This window comes from Chiloscyllium plagiosum, chromosome 40, assembly GCF_004010195.1.
Source record: "Chiloscyllium plagiosum isolate BGI_BamShark_2017 chromosome 40, ASM401019v2, whole genome shotgun sequence".
In the NCBI taxonomy this organism is placed as follows: domain Eukaryota; kingdom Metazoa; phylum Chordata; class Chondrichthyes; order Orectolobiformes; family Hemiscylliidae; genus Chiloscyllium; species Chiloscyllium plagiosum.
Window position 1 is genome coordinate 26492485 of NC_057749.1, and position 20126 is coordinate 26512610.

The window sequence follows — 20126 nt, forward strand, 5'->3', positions numbered from 1 at the left end:
GGAGTATTGGAAAGAGAAGTTGTTCAGGGTGAGGGCCAGTTCAGTCAGTCGAAGGAGGGTTACGAAGAGGCAGGCATAGCTGGGGCCCATGCGGGTGCCCGTGGCTACTCCTTTCGTTTGGAGGAAGTGGGAGGATTGGAAAGAGAAGTTGTTCAGGGTGAGGACCAGTTCAGTCAGTCGAAGGAGGATGTCAGTGGAAGGGTACTGGTTGGTATGGCGGGAAAGGAAGAAGCGGAGGGCTTTGAGTCCTTCGTGATGGGGGATGGAGGTGTACAGGGACTGGATGTCCATGGTGAAAATAAGGCGTTGGGGACCGGGGAAGCGAAAATCATGGAGCAGGTGGAGGGCATGGGTGCTGTCCCGAACGTAGGTGGGGAGTTCTTGGACTAAGGGGGACAGGACGGTGTCAACTGACCTATCACCCTCACCTTGACCTCTTTCCACCTATCACATTTCCGACGCCCCTCCCCCAAGTCCCTCCTCCCTACCTTTTATCTTAGCCTGCTGGACAAACTTTCCTCATTCCTGAAGAAGGGCTTATGCCCGAAACGTCGATTCTCCTGTTCCTGGATGCTGCCTGACCTGCTGCGCTTTTCCAGCAACACATTTCCACCTTTGTACTGACACAAGGAGGTCTCCAGGATGCACTTTTAAAATTCCACTCCTGCCAATCGTTTCACACTAAGCTCAATGTTAGCAAAATTATAGTCCCCTGCAACTAAAAACCTGTTTCTCTCATACCTGTCTGTGATTTTCCTACATATTTGCTCCTCTATCTCCCTCTAAGATTGCCTCTAAGGTCCGCATATGCAGCTGCTCCAAAGTTCCATGGACAGTGTTCAGCATCAGACCACCAATCATGGCATTGACTTCTGGTTCTGGAAGATGTAATATTTCAAGTCCAATATGGCTCTTTTTCAGGAATGAATGAACAGAAGAACAGTTCCAGAGAAGCTATTTTGGTCTCAAAACATTAACTCTGTTTCTCTCTCCATAGGTGCTGCAAGACCTGTGTAGTTTTTCCAGTCAGTCGGTCAGTGATCTGATTATCTACCAACCACTCACCAATCCCTCAGGTTGGTAGATAAGCGTTCGAGCTCTAGAGTTAGGGTTGAGAACCCACAGCCACTATCCAAAGATCGGAAGCTAGTGGGAGATAACCAGGAGCTGAAAGAAGGGCTTTCAGAAAATATCAGGCGCAAATAACAGGGTTTCATTCTGGAATTGTTTACAACTAGAAGTCAAATCCTGAAGTGTGGTACAATCAGAACCTGGTAACTGATTTAAAAATTCCAAAGGCTCCAGTTCTGCTTTTAGATCCTTTTTCATGTTGTCAGTGTGGGTGTTGTTCATCTCTGCAGATGCACCATGTTTGCTACTTGTTATAACACACACAGATCACATTCTGTACCCTTCTCAAGCTGCTACTGATTACTGGGCAGATACGCATCCAAAAATGCTTCCAATCCTTCTCACTTTTTATTCTATGATTACTTACGGCAGAAATCTCCGCTAGGTCATCAGAAAAGTCACTGGGAAAGGCCTTAGAAAGGGCTAAGAGTCTGGCATGGGTGTAATACTGAAAGAGATACAAACACACAATTAAACAACACCACAACCCATACAGTAAACTAAGGAGACAAAGTTATGATCAAAGTCTGTCCAAATGGGACTTGATGTAATGTACACACTCTATCAAATATGCTCACCAGCACCTGTCAGGGCATAAAAAGGTCAAAAACAGAAATCAAGTTAAGAAAATATCTGGCAGATATCCTACCAATCCCCTAATGTTGATCAAACAAAATTCAGAAGGCCAAACCTTGGCAATGGAATAAAAAGTGAGGAGAATATTAACAAATCCCAGGAGGACAGCGATTGGGTGAAATTAGCAGGAGTATGGCAGATGCAATTTAACTCAGAGGTGTAAAGCAATGCACATTGGAAGAAAAAATGAATAGAGACAATGTGAAGAAAATGGTACAAATTTAAATTTGGTACTGTAATTCAGGGTGAATGCATTGATCCAGCATGTAAAATGACCACAGATGTTACCAGATCTGAGTTTGCTCAGCATTGTTGTGTGTGTGTGTGTGTGTGTGTGTGTGTGTGTGTAAAACAATTCCATTCTTCCAGCCGCACAAATCATATTTTTGCATATACTCCGTCTATTGGTTACACCCCCATTTCAGCCAAAGCATGTTATATGTGCACTGACAGTCAGCCTCAATCTTCCACTCCACAAATGGACGCTTTATTTCAAGCTGGTTTATAACTACTTCCTTATCCAATCTGCCCAGTGTTTATCAGCTTCCTGGATCTCACGTCACTGGTGAAACTGATGCCTGATGAGAGATGGTACCATAAGGGATCAAAGGTCTTTACTAAACAAAACAATTGTTTTCTATGGTTCCTTTCCAAATGAGTGCTTACCCGGCCAAGGTAGCGCCAGTCCAGCAAATCAGAGAGCCGCTCTGTGCGATTTCTCTGGATTATCCTTTGCCGTCGTGACTGTTGAGAGAAGCTGTAGAGGAATGAGGTTAACTGATTGCAGCACTCATCCAGGCTCTTAAACCGACGATCCAGAATATAGACTCCTGTCAGAAAAGTATCAATATTCTTAGGTTAACTGACATCCCTCAGGCTAGGCCAATCAAGTTAAAGGTTTCTTGAATACCAAGTTAGGAAGTATCTCCTGGAATTCACTGATGTTTTCACTGAACTAATGCCTATTTCTAACAATTAAGGGCAGCATGGTGGCAGAATCATTAGCACTGCTGTTTCACAGTGCTGAAGACCCAAGTTCAATTTCACCCTTGGGCAACTCCCCTGTGTGGAGTTTTAAACGTTCTCCCAGCATCTGAGTTTCCTCAAGGTATTCTGGTTTCCTCCCACAGCCCAAAGATGTGCAGGTTAGGTGGACTGGCCATGCTAAATTGTCCTGTAGTGTTGAAGAGCTGTGCAGATAGGTGGATCAGCCATGATACATGCAGGGTTGCAGGAACATGGTGGGTGTGATGGTCTAAGTGGGATGCTCTTCACAGGATCGGTGCAGACTCAATGGTCAGATGGCCTCTTCTGCACTGTAGGGATTCAATGAATGCTGAAACTTATTATCTAACAGGATAGATTTTTTTCCCTGTCTCTGGTGCTCCCAGTTAGTTTAATTTGTCGAGACAGCAAAAATCAACACAACTCAGGGATAACAAAGGCAGATAGCACAATAAACATCAGAAACATGGCAAGTGCATCACAGAACTGCTGATAAAAGCTCACCATATGCAGAAGGATCAGTGATGTGATGCTCCATGAAGCAACCAAAGCCGGACAAATTGGTAGAAATGCTAGGAATTCCCATAACTGTGCATTCCGCTGGGAGAAAAAGAATTATTCAGAAATATAATTAAAACAAAACAAGCATGAAACATCATTTTTATACCCTAGCCCTATACTTTTTTATAAAATTTATGAATCTATCTTCATAAAAAAGTACGAGTCAATAAATGTTACAATAACAGTTCAACATCAATGGTTCTCAAGCACATAGTTCCTCTTTACTGGATACAAGAATGGTATAAACAGATAATAATCTTGGCAGTGTGCAGCTCCAGACTTGACACTGCCACTCAACAGACAGGAGCTGGATGCCCAGTAGTACTAGTGATGAACTCCAGAGAGATGCTCATTGGATTTCTCAGCCATGAAACCAAACTGACCAAATATCTGCCAGCTTCAATTATCAGCCTGTACTGAGTTCAAGGTCTTTGGAGTGGTTCGTGGTTCAGTTCCATTCCTGATGCCTATTTGGGAACTACCTGCTGGAAAATGCATCAATAAGCAGTAAGTGTACCCAACAGAGCCAGTAGCAGCAGTGGATCAGGAATGAAATAACAAGCAGTTACCAGAATTTAGGGCAAGTGGGATGGGGACTCTCAGGGCCAGAGATGATAGGGTCGGACAAGGTGACAGAATGGTAATATCAGTGGACTCAATCCAGGGCGCCAGGATAATACAATGCCATGAATTTCAATTTTCCTAGGATTCCTTATTGATATAATCTATTTCTGCCCTGATTGGAAGGGCAGTCATTCTCATCTAACGACCTGGATTAAGCACTTTTTTGGTCAGGTATATACCTTGACTGTAATCATCAGAATTGAAGCCAATGGGCCCTGACAGAAAACTAAGTAAAGGACAGAACTGAAACTAATCTTTTATAAACATTTATTCACAGACACTCCCCTCCAACTGAAAAACCATTAGTGTTTTAGAGTCATAGAGATATACAGCATAAAAACAGACCCTTCAGACCAACTCACGTTCTAACTCATCCATGCCAGCCAAATATCCTAAAATAATCTAGTCCCATTTTCCAACATTTGGCCCATGTCCTTCTAAACCCTTCCTCCTGAAATACCCATCCAGGTGCCTTTTAAATGCTGTAATTGTACCAGCTTCCACCACATCCTCTGGCAGCTCATTCCATACACACACCACCCTCTGTGTGAAAAAGTTGCCCTTTAAGTCCCTTTTAAATCTTGCCCCTCTCACCTTAAGCCTATGCCATCTAGTTTTGGACTCCCCTATCCTGGAGAAAAGGCTTGTTTATTTATCCTATCCACACACATGATTTTATAAACCTCTATAAGATCATCCCTTAGTCTCTGCCACTCTAGGGAAAACAATCCCAGCCTATTCAGCATCTCCCTATAGCTCAAATCCTCTGACACTGGTAATATCCTTATAAATCTTCTCTAAACCCTTTCAAGTTTCACAACATCCTTCTCATAGCAAGGTGATCAGATGTGAACGCAGTATTCCAAAAGTGGCCTAACCGATGTCCTGTGCAGCTGCAACATGACCTCCCAACTCCTGTACTCAAAGCAGTGACTAATAACGGCAAGCATACCAAATAGCTTCTTCACTACTGTCTGCCTGCAACTCTACTTTCAAGGAACTATGAACCTGCACTCCAAGGGCAACCTTCTGTTCAGCAACACTGCCTGGGATCTTACCATTAAGTATAGGGCCTGTCCTGATTTGCCCTTCCAAAATGTAGCACCTTACATTTATCTGGATTAAACTCCATCTGCCACTCTCTGCGCATCTGACCAAGGTCTTGTTGTATTCTGAGGTAAACTTCTTCACTGTCCAATACATCACTAATTTTGATGTCAACTGTAAAATTGTTAACCAAATCTCCCATATTCACATCCAAATCATTTATATAAATGACAGGTGGACCCAGAACCGATCCCTGCGACACACCACTGGTCACAGATTTCCAGTCCGAAAATCAAGGTAACCATGTGTAGGATATATATCCAGCTGTAGTTGCTGAAAATCCATGTTTCAGATCTGGAACTGCAGCTCAAGTTACTCTGGAGTACCACAAGAATGAGATCTTTGCAGATAGTACATAGAGTGAGGTAGTCACACCATATGTAAAGAGTGCACAGAGCGTAAGGGAATGGGTCACCACCAGACAGAGTAAAATCACCATGCAATTGATAAAAATCACACAACACTAGGTTATAGTCCAACAGGTTCAATTGGAAACACACTAGCTTTCGGAGCGACGCCTGATGAAGGAGCGTCGCTCCGAAAGCTAGTTTGTTTCCAATTAAACCTGTTGGACTATAACCTGGTGTTGTGTGATTTTTAACTTTGTACACCCCAGTTCAACACCGGCATCTCCAAATCATGCAATTGATGCATGAGTCGCCTGGGGCAATCTCTCTTCTCTCTCTCTCACAGCAAATATTTTAGTTTTGTATACTGCTGGGTGAGAGAGTTTCAACAGGAATGCAGTGAGAGCAGGTCCCAGCCGCCAGAAGCTTGGGTGGGGGTGGGGAGTGTTGGAGAAGAGCGAAAAAGTGCAAGAGCAGAGTGATGTGCATTCTGTTGTAAAGGGATAGAAGTTCCTCCATTTACAAACATTACACTAGGACGATACGTTGCCTCCCTGGTGCCAGGATCAAGGATGTCACTGAGGAGCTATAGGACATTCTGAAGAGAGAGGGAGAACAACCAGAGGTTGTGTCCAGACATACCTAAAAAGAAGATGGGCCTGCAAGAAGAATATTGGAAACAACTTTAAAAGTCAGGACCTCAAAAATAGTAATCTCAGATCAGGCATAGAAGAGTAGAGTGAAGGAACTTATGGCTGAAAGCATGGTTTTGGAGAGAGGAATTTAGATTCTTGAAACGTCAGAACTGATTCTGGGGATGGTAGGACCTCTTGAAGCTGGATGGGTTGCACTCCAGTGGAACTGAGACCAATATCCTCGCAATGATATTTGCTAGTCCCAGTTGGAGAGAGTTTAAACTAGAGTGTCAGAAGGGTGTGAACCTGGCTGGGGAGACAAGACTGGGGAAACAGAGATGGACATAACATTTGGAAACAAAGGAAACAAAATTATAAGTCAGAGAAAACAAAAGTAAAAATTTCAAAAAATTCAAGAGGTACTATATCTGAATGCATGGAGAAATCACACTAAAGTAGGCAAATTAACAGCACACACTGCTGTAAGTGGGTTACAATGTGATTGGGAGAACAAAGACCTGGCTATGGAATAACTGACCAAAGCTGGAAACTGAACATTCAAGAGTATCCAATCTTAGGAAGGACAAGCAAAACAAAAAAGATGCAACAGTTCATTATTGAGAAAGGATATTGGCACAGGAAATCTAGATGTGGAGTCAATTTAGGTGAAGCCAAGATACAACAAGGTGCAGAAAATATTTGAGAGTTGTCTATCAGTCTCCAAATAGTAACAGTGAGATAAGGGATGGCATTAAACAAGAAATCAGAAATGTATACAGCAAGGGTGCAACACAAATCATAAATGATTTTAATCAATACATTGTTTCACACAGAGGGTGGTGCAGATATAGAATGAGTTACCAGAGAAAGTGGTAAACAAGACACAATTACAACATTTAAACAGGTACATGGATAGGAAAGATTTTGAGAGATATGGGCCAAATGCAGGCAAAAGGGACAAGTTCAGTTTAAGAAACTTGGTTAGTATGGACTAGCTGAGCTGAAGGGCCTGTTTTCTATGCATGACTCTATGACTGGGTGAATTTCTGGTGTGTGCGCCAGATACAAGGTAGATTTTTACCAATAAATCCAACTAGCAACAGGCTAACCTCAATGTGATTTTGTGCAATGAGAAAGGGTTATTTCATACTTTTGTTGTGAGAGGTCTTATAGAAAAAAAAGTGACAACATAGAATCCTTAAACTGTGGAAGCAGGTCATTTGGCCGAGCAAGAGTAACCCACCCAAACCCATTCCCCTTCCCAATTATCCTGGATTTACCACTGACTAATGCACCTAACGTACACACCCCTGAACACTATGGGCAATTCAGCAAGGCCAATTCACCTAACCTGCACATCTTTGGATTGTAGGAGGAAATTGGAGGACCCGACAGAAACCCACACAGTCACCCATGGCTGGAATCAAACCCAGGTTCCTGGTGCTGTGAGGCAGCAGTGCTAACCACTGAACCACTGTGCTGCCCCAAATATCTTCATTGGACTAGAAAGAGTTGAAAAGTGTGGTGCTGGAAAAACACAGCAGGTCAGGCAGCATTCCTGATGAAGGGCTTATGGTTGAGAGTGAAGTGTTGGAAAGGCACAATAGGTCAGGCAGCATCCGAGGAACAGGAGAGTTGACATTTCAGGCATAAGCCCTTCATCAGCATTCCTGATCTGCTGTGCTTTTCCAGTGCCACACTTTTCAACTCTGACTCTCCAGTATCGGCAGTCCTCACTCTCTCCGAGCTGGAATAAAAGTGAAATTGACCAAACAAAAACTGGTTTCCGAAAAGGAAACCTTACGGTTATTAGAGGTGAGTTATAGATTTTTACAGCATAGAAAGAGGCCCTTTGTGTCTGCGCCAGACAAAAAGCATGTTTTCCAATACTTGATCTGTCGTCTCGTACGCTGTGGCATTTCATGTAACCATCTAAGTAGCTCTTCAGTGTTGAGATGGTTCTGCCTCTATCACTATTTCTGGCAGTGGGTTCCAGATACATACCAACCTCTAAAGAAATTCTTTGTTGTAACCCCTCTAAACCTCCTGCCCTTTATCTTAACACTCTGCCTTTCAGTTAGTGTTTACTCTACTAAGAGGAAAGGTTATTACAATCCACCCTGTATGTCCCTCAGAATTTCATTTACTTCATTTAAGATCTCCTCAGCCTTCTCTGCTTGAAGCAAAACAACACCCTATCTAGTCTCTCTTCGTAGCTGAATCACTCCAGCTCAGGCAACATCCCAGTGAATCTCCTCTGCAATCACACCTTTCCTACAATAGTGACCAGAACTCTGCACAGTACTCCAGTTCCAGCCTAATGTCTTACACAGCTCCATCATAATCTCCATGTTCTTACATGCAATGCCTTGTATAAAGGCAAGTGTCACATATATCTTCTTAATCACCTGATCTACCTGTCTTGCTGCTTTTAAGGATCTATGGATACGTGCATCAAGGCTCCTCTGATCCTCTGCAATTCCTAGGATCTTGCCATTCATTGGGTACTCCCTTGCCTTGTTAGTCTTTACAAAATGCATCACCTCATACTTCTCATCATTACATTCTACTTACCACTGTTCTGTCCTTCTGAACAGCCCATACATATCGTCCTAAGGCTTTCCCCCACAATATTTACCACACCACCACTTTTAGTATTATCTGCAAACTTACTGATCTAATCTCCTATATTCATGTCTAGATCATTAATGTACACAATGAATAGCAAGGTACCCAGCACCAAGCCCTGCTGGATACGGGCTTCCAGTTTCAAAAACAACATTAGACTATCCTCTCTGTTTCCTGTCAATAAGCGAATTTTGGATCTAATTTACCAAATTGCCCTGATCCCGTGGACTCTTATTTTCTTGACCAGTATCCTGTATGAGACCTTGTCAAAAGTTTCAACTCCATGGAGACTACATCAACTGCACTACCCTCATCCATACTTCTCGTCACCTCCTGAAAAACCCATTCAAACCTGTCAGACTTGATCTCACCCTGACAAAGCCCTACAAACTCACTGGCCTATAATTCCCAGGTTGATTCCTGCCAAATTTCTTGAATAATGGTACCACAGTAACAGTCCTCCAGTCCTCTGGCACTTCTCCTGTGCCCAAAGAAGACTTGAAAATGAATGGCAGGACTCCTGCAACTTCCACCCCTTCATTAGCCTGGGATACAGCTCAGCTGAGCTTGGATAATTATACAATTTCAAGTCCACTAAAACTGGCAATAGCTCCTCCATCTCAATTGTAATTTGTTCTTGTTTATCAAAGTCCTCTTCCATTACTTCTGTACCTACATTGTTCTACTCTGTAGTTAATAAAGATGCAAATGACTCATTTAAAACCTCACCTATGTCTTTTGGCTACACAGATAAGTATCCAATCAGATCCTAAATGGGCCCCACTCTTTCCCTGGTCACCCTCTTGCCTCTAACATAGTTTGGATAACTTGTATCCACCAGTGTTTGTTTCATGGTCCTTCTTCAGTTTTCAAATTTATTTATTAATGATTCCCTACACTTTTTATATTCTTCTAGGGTTTCTGCTATTCTGAGCCCCCTGTACTGACCATTAGCTTCCCTTCTGTCCTTATCCAGTCCTGAATGTTCCTCAATATCCAGGGTTCTTTGGACTTGTTGGTCCCACCTTTCACCTTTATGGGCATGTTGACCCTGAAATTAAACTAGCTCCTTCTTGAAATTACTCCCAGGAATCTGATGAAAATTGTTTGCCAATAGCTGCTCACAGTCCACTTTGGCCAAAACTGACTTAACAAATTAAAAAAAAACTTCAATTTCAAAACCTTTACTATTGGTCAATTTTTATCCCTATCCACAATTACCATAAATCTTACTAAATTATTTGCACTGTCACTGAAATGCTCTCCCACTAATACTTCTACCACTTGCCTAAAATTAGGTCCGTTTATCTCTCTCTGACTGGGGCCTATAGTACACTCTGAATTACATGATGGTATTGTTTTTACATTCTACCCCTGTGACTTCAATTGAGGAAATTTCGAAGATATTATTTCTCCAACTGTAATAATTGATTCATGGGTCAATACTGCAATGCGACCTCCTCTTTTATGATTCTCCCTGTCTCACCTGAAGATTCTATACTCCAAAATATTGAACTACTATGTCAGCCCTCCTTCAACCATGTCAGCCATAAGTCTAATGGCGAGTCTACTCTGCCATTCGATCATGGCTGATAAGTTTCTCAATCCCATTCTCCAGCTTTCCCCCCATAACCCTTGATCTCTTCATACTCAAGAACCGAAATACTCGATGACCTGGCCTCCATAGCCTCCAGTGGCAGTGAATTCCATCGACTCACCACTCTCTGGCTGAAGAAGTTTCTCTTTATCTCCATTCTAATAGGAAGACCTACTCTAAGGTTACGTCCTCGGGGACCAAGTCTCTCCTACCAATGGTGTTACGACATGGTAGTGAACCTTTCTGCTAATTAAACCAAACACACAGAAGAGCTCATCTGGCCTCGTAAGCTGTTAAAGTATGAGTGACAGCAAACTACCTAAATTCCACTATTTTAAGGAAAAATAACAATTTTATTCTTTAACTCTAAAATGAACATTAAACAATGACTATTTACATCTCTAAGCCTCTTTTCTCTTAAAGGTTTATTATTTACTTTCCATTGTATAGCAAGATACTGATCCAATAAAGCCCAAAGTAAATCTACAGAAATTCAAGTGTCAAAACCAGACAGTGGCTATCATCTCTGGTGTCGATCTTCCTCTGTTTGTAAATGTCCCTGGATTGACTTCGGTCTTCTGCTGCACATATTTTTAATGAAAAAAGGTACCTCTTATAGTGTGTGTTTTGGCCTGTCTGTCTGACAGTGGCAGGTGGTGCTCTTTCTGCTAACTGTCCAAAATGCCTGCTTTTTATACCCCAAATATCGGACGGTCTCACTGGTTTGATATTGTCAAAACAGTAAAAATCAAATTTGATTGGGTTTTATTATCTTGCGGCATAATTTAAACTGATTACTTAAATTCAAACAGCTGTGAAAACAACTGGTATCTAGGTTACAGCCAAAATGTTAGATGTTTTAAATTTCCCAGCACACTATGTGACAGAACAGGTGCTTGCCAGCTTTCACTCTCTCAAAGGTAAAATACGCACCTTCAACTTCAAAACGATGGAAACATCTTCCCAACATCCACTCTGTCCAGGCCATTCAGTATTCTGTATGTTTCAGTTAGATCACCCCCCCCCATTCTTCCAAACCCCATCATGTATAGACCCAGAGTCCTCATATGTTAAACTCTTCATTCCTGAGACCATTCTCATGTTCAAACCTCTTCTAAACACGATCCAGAGCCAGTACATTTTTACTGAGATTATGGGGCCCTAAACTGTATACGCTACGCCAAATGTGCTCTGACCAGAGCGTTATAAAGCCTCAAAAGTACACCCCTGCTTTTATGTTCAAGTCTTCTCAAAACAAGTGCCATCGTTGCATTCGCCTTCCTAACTACTGACTCAACCTGCAGGTTTACCTTGAGAGAATACTGGACTAGGACTCCCAAGTCTCTTTGCACTTCAAATTTCAGAATTTTCTCCCCATTTAGTAAATAGTCCATGCCTCACACTTTCCCTTAATGTACTCCAACTGTCACTTCTTTGCCCCTTTTCCTACCTATCCAAATCCTTCTGCATCCTCCCTGCCTCCTCAATGCTACTTGACCCTCTACCTATCTTTGTATCATCTGCAAACATAGCCAGAATACCCTCCATTCCTTCACCTAGTTTGTTAATGTATAAAGTGAAAAGTTGTGGTTCCAACACTGAGCCTTGTGGAATACCACTAGTCACCAGCTGCATCCTGAGAAGGACCCATTTATCCCCACTCTCTGCTTTCTGCCAGACAGCCAAACTTCTATCCATGCTAGCACCTTGCCTCTGACACCATGGGACCATATCTCATCAGGAGCTTCCTCTGTGGCCTCCTGAAGTCCAAGTAAGTAATATCCATTGGCTCTCCTTGGTCTAACCTGTTCATTACTTCCTCAAAGAATTCTAGTAAGTTTGTCAGGCATGACCTCCTTTTGATGAAACCATGCTGACTCTGTCCTATTTTACCATACACTTCCAAGTATTGAGAAATCTCATCCTTCACAATGGATTCCAGGATCTTACCCATGACTGAGGTTAGGCTAATTGGTCGGTAATTTCCATCTTCTGCCATGCTCCCTTTTTAAACAGGGGTGTTATGTTGGGGAATTTCCAGTCACCTAGGACCCTCCCAGATTCTAGCGATTCCTGAAAGATTACCACTAACACCTCCACTAATCTCTTCAGCTATCTCCCTTAAATCTCTGGGATGTAGTCCACCTGGTCCAAGTCATTTATCCACCTTCAGGCCATTCAATTTTTCTAGCAGCTTCTCCTTGGTGATGGCCACCATACTCAGCTCTGCCCCCTTACTCTCTTGATTTTTTTGGGATATTACTCATGTCTTCCCACCATGAAAACTGACACAAAGTAATTATTCAGTTACTTGGCCATTTCCTTGTTCCCCACTACTATCTCTCCTGCGACATTTTCCAGCGGACTAATGTACATTTCCTGCTTCTCTTTTGCCCTTTATACATCTCAAGAAGCTCTTAGAGTTGTCCTTTATATTACTGGTGCGCTTACCCTCATATTTAACCTTCACCTCCATTTTTTTGTTGCCCTCTGTTGGTCTTTGTAAGCTTCTCAACTCTCTTATGTTGGTACATAAGACAAGCTTCCGGCCAGAATTTTGTCCTGTGAGGGATAGAAGTTGGGAGAAGGGGAGATCCTACATTCTGAAAGAAAGAGTAGAGAACACGTGGTAAGTGTTTATCATCGGTTAAAAAAGCTCAAGAGGGTGGAAAGGAGGTGAAAGGCTCAGGTATTTCTATGGTGGTAAAGTAGAACATGTAAAGTCACAGTACTAGTCGTAAAAGAAAGACACGGTGGGAAAAGACGTGCTAAAAGCAGCTAAGCCAGTGTCATTACTGAAAGTAGTAAAGGAAACCCCAATAAGAGCTGAGGAGCTGCAGGAGAGTGCACAGCCTGGACAGGGGCTGGGGATGGAGTTAGTGCCTGATCTTGACAAAGGATTTGTCTCTGTGGGTAAAGTTTACTCAGAAAGAAGAGAAGGACAAGACGTTATAATTTTGATATAACAGGATCTAACCAGTTTCTAATAGTAAGACATGCACTCTTTCTGATCTGTTATCTGAGAGAGTGGTAATTTGTTGGATAGATGGATAAAAAGTTAGCATTCCCCTATGTAAGATCAGGTTGGAGTGCCATTCAAGACTGGGGAAGTTACAGTGGGAGTGATTGACAGAGTGTCAGTTCCAGGAATCCAATTTGTTCTTGGGAATGATTTAGTAGGGTCCAAGGTGGGAGTGACACCCTTTGTTGTGGAAAAGCCCAAGGAAGACCAAGAAACCAAGGAGTTAAAAGAAAAATATCCTGGTATTTTCCCAAACTGTGTGGTAACAAGATCCAACTATAATAAGTCACAGCACAAAGCAAAAAGTAAAGAGAAAGATGGAGGAGTTGTGGTTCAGTTAGCAGACATCCTGTTTGTTGTAATGGTGCAGGAAAACCTGAACAGGTAGCGTGTCGGACAGAAGTGATTACTCCTGAAAGGCCATAAAAGAGTTGCAACAGAAATACAAGATGATAAGAGATATACATGTGGATGCGTACTCTGAAAAGGAGGCAAAGACTATTCCTGAGAGCTATTATCTGAAAGATGGAATCCTAAGATGGAAATGGAGACCATGGCAGGTTAGTGCAAAGGAGAAATGGGCAGAAGTGCACCAGATTGTGTTGTCGGTAGTATACAGATAGGAAGTGTTGCGGTAGCACATGGACCACCTGTAGGTGGTCACCTAGGGGTACGAAAGACTCAGGCTAAGGTACAAAAACATTTTTATTGGCCTGGAATGCACAAGGACCTGGTTAACTTTTGCGGTACGTGTCATGCATTGCCAAATGGTAGGTAACCAGCACCTTTGTTGCCAATTCCTGCATTCAGAGAACTTTTCACGTGGGTTATCATTGATTGGGTAGGTCCCCTCCAGAGAGCTAGGAGAAAGAGGTGTTAGTTACTGCCCCGCAGAGTGAAGGATCAAATCCAGATGTTCTGGATTTTGATATGCCTCAAAATATGTTAAAAAATGAAGAAGTCCTTGAGGAGTGGGATAGGTTAATAAACTGTCTCAGGAGCATAGAACACAGTTGAAAGGTTTGTTACTGCAGTATGAGGATATATATAGGAATCAAATGGGGAGGAATAATGCTATTGTACATGAAATAGACATAGGGAATGCTGTTCTGATAAAACAACATCCATATCGGCTTAATCCTTTCAAAGTCAAAGTCAGACTGGTCCAAAAAGAGGTGGAGGCCATGCTCAAAGAGGATATCATCAAACCGAGCCAGAGCAAGTGGAATTCACTGATTGTCTTAGTTCCCAAACCTGATGGGACTCAATGATTTTGCATGGAATATCAGAAGGTCACTGCCGTTACAAATGTGGACTCATATCCAATAAGGAGATTGGAGGACTGTATCAAGAAAGTTGGACAAGCCAGTTACATCACCAAGTTGGACTTACTGCGTGGTTACTGTCAGGTACCTTTATCAGAGACAGCAAAATAAATTTCTGCATTTGTAACCCCAAATGGGCTATATCAATTCAAAGTGATGCCCTTTGGAATGAAGAACGCACTCGCCACATTCCAACAATTCGTGAACAGAGTTGTGGCTGTGTTTACAAACTGTGCAGTCTATTTGGACAATGTAGTGATCTTTAGTAAGTCCTGGAAAGATCACATGATACAGTTAGCAGAGCTCTTTGAATGACTACAAGAAGCAAAACTGGTAATAAATATAAACAAAACTGAATTCACGAAAGCAGAGGTGATGTTTTTGGGACATAACATCGGTCATGGAAGGTTGACCCCACAGAATGCAAAGATGAAGACCATCGAGGAATTTCCACAAACACCCTCGAGAAAAAGAGGTGCTTCAATTCTTGGGACTTAGCGGATTCTATCAGAAATTTGTTCCAAACTTCAGCAGTATAGTGGCACCATTAACTGATTTGCTGAAGAACAACACAAAGTTTTGGTGCACAGAACAATGCCAGGAGGCATTCAACCATTTGAAAGCAATATTAACAACTGTACTAGTTTCAGCTACACCAAACTTTTTGAAACCTTTCAAAGTTGCCAACGATGCTAGTGACACAGGAGTTGGAGCTGTACTGCTACAGGAACATGATGATGGGATTGAACTGCCAGTTGGTTAGTTTTTGAAGAAACTCAACATCCACCAGAGGAAATACTCCACGATCGAAAAAGAACTATCGAGTTTGGTACTGGCCTTACAGCATTTAACATGTACGTCACAAACAATGTGTCCGAGATGGTTGTGTACACGGATCATAATCCTCTTACATTCTTGGAACGCTTTAAAGACAGAGTACGAAACTGTTCCATTGGAGTCTAATGTTATTAACTTTTAATTTACAAATCATATATGTTGCGGGTCGTAAGAATGTAATCACAGATGCGTTATCATGGATTTAACTAATAAGGTATAGAATGAGATTGGTATCTACTCAGTGATATATATATATAAAAAGAAGCTAATATGAACTTAGATTAAAGTCATACATGTGTCATGGTAATGTGGTTAAAGAATAAAAGAAAAAGAAGCCATCTTTTAATTATGATGGTTCATTTCTTTTCTTAAGAGGGGAGGTGTTAGAAAGGTGTAGGTGTGTACTGTACCTGAGAGAGAGAGCGCGCGCGAGAGCACAAGAGAGAGAGCGCGCGCGAGAGCACAAGAGAGAGAGCGCGAGAGCACAAGAGAGAGAGAGCGCGAGAGAACGAGAGCACAGAATGTGCTGAACAATTTAAAAATGTAAGACTTGGTTCAAACAAATAGCTGGAATTGTGTTGCCATGGAATAAAAACAAATTCAAATTGGGCCAGTTTAAATTATGCTCCAGATACCAAAATCCAATCAAATTTGAACTTAGTGTTTTGATGACATCAAACCAATGAAATGATCCAATATTTTGGGGTATAAAACCAGGCATTTTGAACAATTAGAGGAAGAACTAGCAAGTATCAACAAGTATAGACAGCTAGCCGAATAGCTCTCTGAAAGGTACCTGTCCATAAAGAAAAATTGTGCAGCAGAAGACCGAAGAAGAGACAACCCAGGAAAATCTACAGAGGAAAATCAACAAAGCTGACTGGTTTTGAAATGTGATCTTTATTTTTTAAATCTTAAATTGTTCTTTTTTAAAATCAGACCAGTATTGTAGAGTTGTAGGTGAAAGATAGGTTTAACAGAAAGGAGTTGTAAACAGTGGTTTTAATGTACTCTGTTGGACTTAAAGAATAAAATTATTAATATTTACTTTAGTGAAAATATGGGATAGTTCTTTGCCTCTCAAAATTTAACAGATTACGGCATGAGGTGAGCTACTCTATGTGTCAGGTTTGAATTAGCAGAGGGGTTTACCGCATGTCATAACACCAGTGTTCCTCAAATATAAAGTCCTCCCTCCTACACCAACTCTTAAGACATATGTTCATCTACTGAGTGATCTATAACTATATTGACTAGAACACAGCACACCTTAACTGTCACTAGAGACAAAGTACAAGGAAAACTAATAGGGTTAAAAACTAATATGGCCTCGAGATATGAGAGTTTACAATTCTTGGATGCAATCTAAGTAGCTATAGTGGTAGTTGATGGACCAACAATCTTCCAAGAATCTTTAGATTTTAGGAAAGTCCCAAAAGGTGTGAAAACTACCAATTGTAACACCCTTATTCAAAAAAAAAAGTGAGACAAAAATAAAGGCAACTAAAGGCGGTTTAGCTGAACATCTGTCATTGGGAAAATGTTAAGAGTCCATTATACAGGATGTAATGGCACAGCATTTAGAAATCAATTATAAATTATATTTAGAAATAGAATAAAATCATCAGAGTCCAGCATTGCTTCATGAAGGGGAAATCATATCTGAAAACTTTATTTTAGATCTTTGAGGATTTAACAAGCAAGGTAAAGAGAACTAATGAAAGTAATATATTTGGACTTTCAAAAGGCACAGATGCTGATAAGAAATTTGCAGGTGACATAAAAATAGCTGGGAAGACAAGTGGTGAGGATGGCACAAAGAGTCAGGAGAGGGCTACAGACAGTTTAAGTGATTGGACAAAATATTGGCAAATGAAATATAATGTGGAGAAATTATATTGAGAGATTGAGAGATTATATATTTTAGCAGGAAAAATGTAGGAGTTGAATGTTACTTAAATGGAGAAAACTGCCGCACAGAGGGATCCGGGGTCCTCATGCAGCAAGCACAAAAGTTAGTATGCAAGTTTAGCAGGTAGTTGGGAAGGCAAATGGAATGTTGGTCTTTATTCCAAAGGGATTGGAGTATAAAAATAGTGAGGTCTTGTTAAAGCTAAACAAGGCACTAGCCAGACCTTGCATGGAATACTATGATTTGGAGATGCTAAAGGTGACTAAGTTAAATAAACCTGTTGGACTGTAGCCTGACGTTGTGAGATTTTTAACTTTGGAATACCATGAACAGTTTTGGTCCCTGTAACTAAGGGGAGATACACTGGAATTGGAAGCAGGTCCAGGGAAGGTTCACTGGGCTGATACTGGGCATAGAGGTACTGTCTTAAAAAGAGAGGTTAGGCCCATACTCATTGGAGTTTAGAACAATGAGAGGTAACCTTATTGAAATATAGAAGATTTTTAGGGGTCCTGACAGGTGGATACAGAAAGCGTGTTTAACCTTGTAAAAGTGTCTAGGATCAGAGGGTATAAACTCAGTGAAGAATTGCCTATTTGAGACAGAGAAGAGGAGCAATATTTTTATCTCAAAGGTTAGTGAATCTGTGGAATTCTTTATTGCAGACAGCTGTTGATCCTAGGTGATTAAGTATATTCAAGCAGAAACAAATTTTATTCAGTCTGGGGGAAAAAAGTCAAAAAAGTGGAGTTGAGGGTCATCAGAACAGCCATAATCTCTGAATAGTAGAGCAGACTCGATGAGCTGAATTGCTTACGCCTGCTCCTATGTTTTATGGTTTTATGGAGTAATTTCAAGATTACAACCTCCGAGGTCCTGCTTTTCAACTTCTGTTTGATCTGTAACAAAACAATTTAAGAATTTTCTGTGGTCTTCTTCCACCAGGTTTCCATCCATCTTTGAATAATCTAGAGAAGAGGCTGGACAATACATGAAAGATTATATTGATTATAAGAGTGATGTAGAGGTGCTGATGTTGGACTGGGCTGGACAAAGTTGAAAATCACACAACACCAGGTTATAGTCCAACAGGGGGCATATATCCTTAAGCATTTGGGTTAAAATCAGTAAATTTGATAGTAGGCATTATGCACCGGTTTCCCAACTGAAAACCCTGACATCTCTTGTGCAACCAGATCACATTAAAGAAGAATTAAACCAAACCTACGACTGCTAAAAGTTAAATATTCTTTATCATCTGACTTTAAATATACACATTTTCAAATATGGGACTTTGTATAGCTCTCATCAGCTTTCAAACCATTACAATTCCACATTTGAACTATGGATCTAACTCTTCTCTCTGCCATTATCTCTCTGCTCCAGGCTATTCAGAGCTTGGGTTGCAGCATCTTTTAGAAAGTTTCCAAAGCAGGAATATACTTTATTTTCTTTAGCAATTCAGTGCACTCTATCCTGTGGATGCTCGGGTATGGTTGAGCTTTTTCAAAGTCCAAGGGGAACAACGAGATGGCAGACCAATTAAATACATGCTTTAAACACAAATAAGAGTCATACAGCATAGAAACAGACCTGTTGGTCCAACCAGTCCATGCTGAACATAATCCCAAACTAAACTAGTCCCACTTGCCTTATCCCTCCAAGCCTTTCCATTCATGTATCTATCCAAATACCTTTTAAAAGCTATCACAATATTACCTAATTGTACCTACATCCATCACTTTCTCAAGAAATTCATTCCACACGCGAACCACTATAAAAAATTTGCCTTTTATCTCTTTTTATAATCTCTTGCCTCTCAGTTAAAAAATGTGCCTAGTCTTGAAATCCCCTATCCTCAGGAAAAGACAACTACTGTTATCACCATCTATATCTATTAACTGATAACTGATATCTTTTATCAGATCACCTCTCAACCTCCTCTGCTCCAGTGAACAAAGTCCCAGCCTTTCTTTATAACTCAAACCTTCCAAACCTGGCAACATCCTCGTAAATCTCTTCTGAACTCTCTCCAGCTAGATAATATCCTTCCCATAACAGGGTGATCAGAACTGGATACAGTATTCCAGAAGAAGCCTCACCAATGTCCTGTACAACCTCAACATGACTTCCCAACTCCTATGCTCAAAGGAGTGGAGCCACAGCAAATGGAGGAGATACGAAATGTATATTTTGCATCAGTATTTATTGTGGAAAAGGATATGGAAGATATAGATTGTAGGGAAATAGATGATGACACCTTGCAAAATGTCCAGATTACAGAGGAGGAAGTGCTGGATGTCTTGAAATGGGTAAAGGCGGATAAATCCCCAGGACCTGATCAGGTGTAAACGAGAACTCTGTGCGTAGCTAGAGAAGTGATTACTGGGCCTCTTGCTCAGATATTTGTATCATCGATAGTCACAGGTGAGGTGCCGGAAGACTGGAGGTTGGCAAACATGATACCACTGTTTAAAAAGGGTGGTAAAGACAAGCCAGGGAACTATAGACCAGTGAGCCTGACCTCGGTGGTGGGCAAGTTGTTGGAGGGAATCCTGAGGGACAGGACGTACATATATTTGGAAAGGCAAGGACTGATTCGGGATAGTTAACATGGTTTTGTGCGTGGGAAATCATGTCTCACAAACTTGATTTAGTTTTTTGAAGTAACAAAGAAGATTGATGAGGGCAAAGCGGTAGATGTGATCTATATGACTTCAGTAAGGCGTTCGACAAGGTTCCCCATGGGAGACTGATTA

The 20126-nt window shown here is 41.3% G+C and overlaps 1 protein-coding gene across 3 annotated transcripts in view; it reads right to left on the reverse strand.

The window, feature by feature from the left end:
* Positions 1-20126, reverse strand: part of LOC122542418 (glycogen [starch] synthase, muscle-like) — an 89950-nt gene that overhangs the window by 12113 nt on the left and 57711 nt on the right. For all 3 annotated transcript variants that reach the window (XM_043680106.1, XM_043680105.1, XM_043680104.1), the window contains 3 exons: positions 3277-3372; positions 2434-2597; positions 1499-1579 (listed from right to left, as the gene is read on the reverse strand). In XM_043680106.1, coding sequence (XP_043536041.1) covers positions 1499-1579; positions 2434-2597; positions 3277-3372 — 341 coding nt within the window. The remainder of the gene's footprint in view (positions 1-1498; positions 1580-2433; positions 2598-3276; positions 3373-20126) is intronic.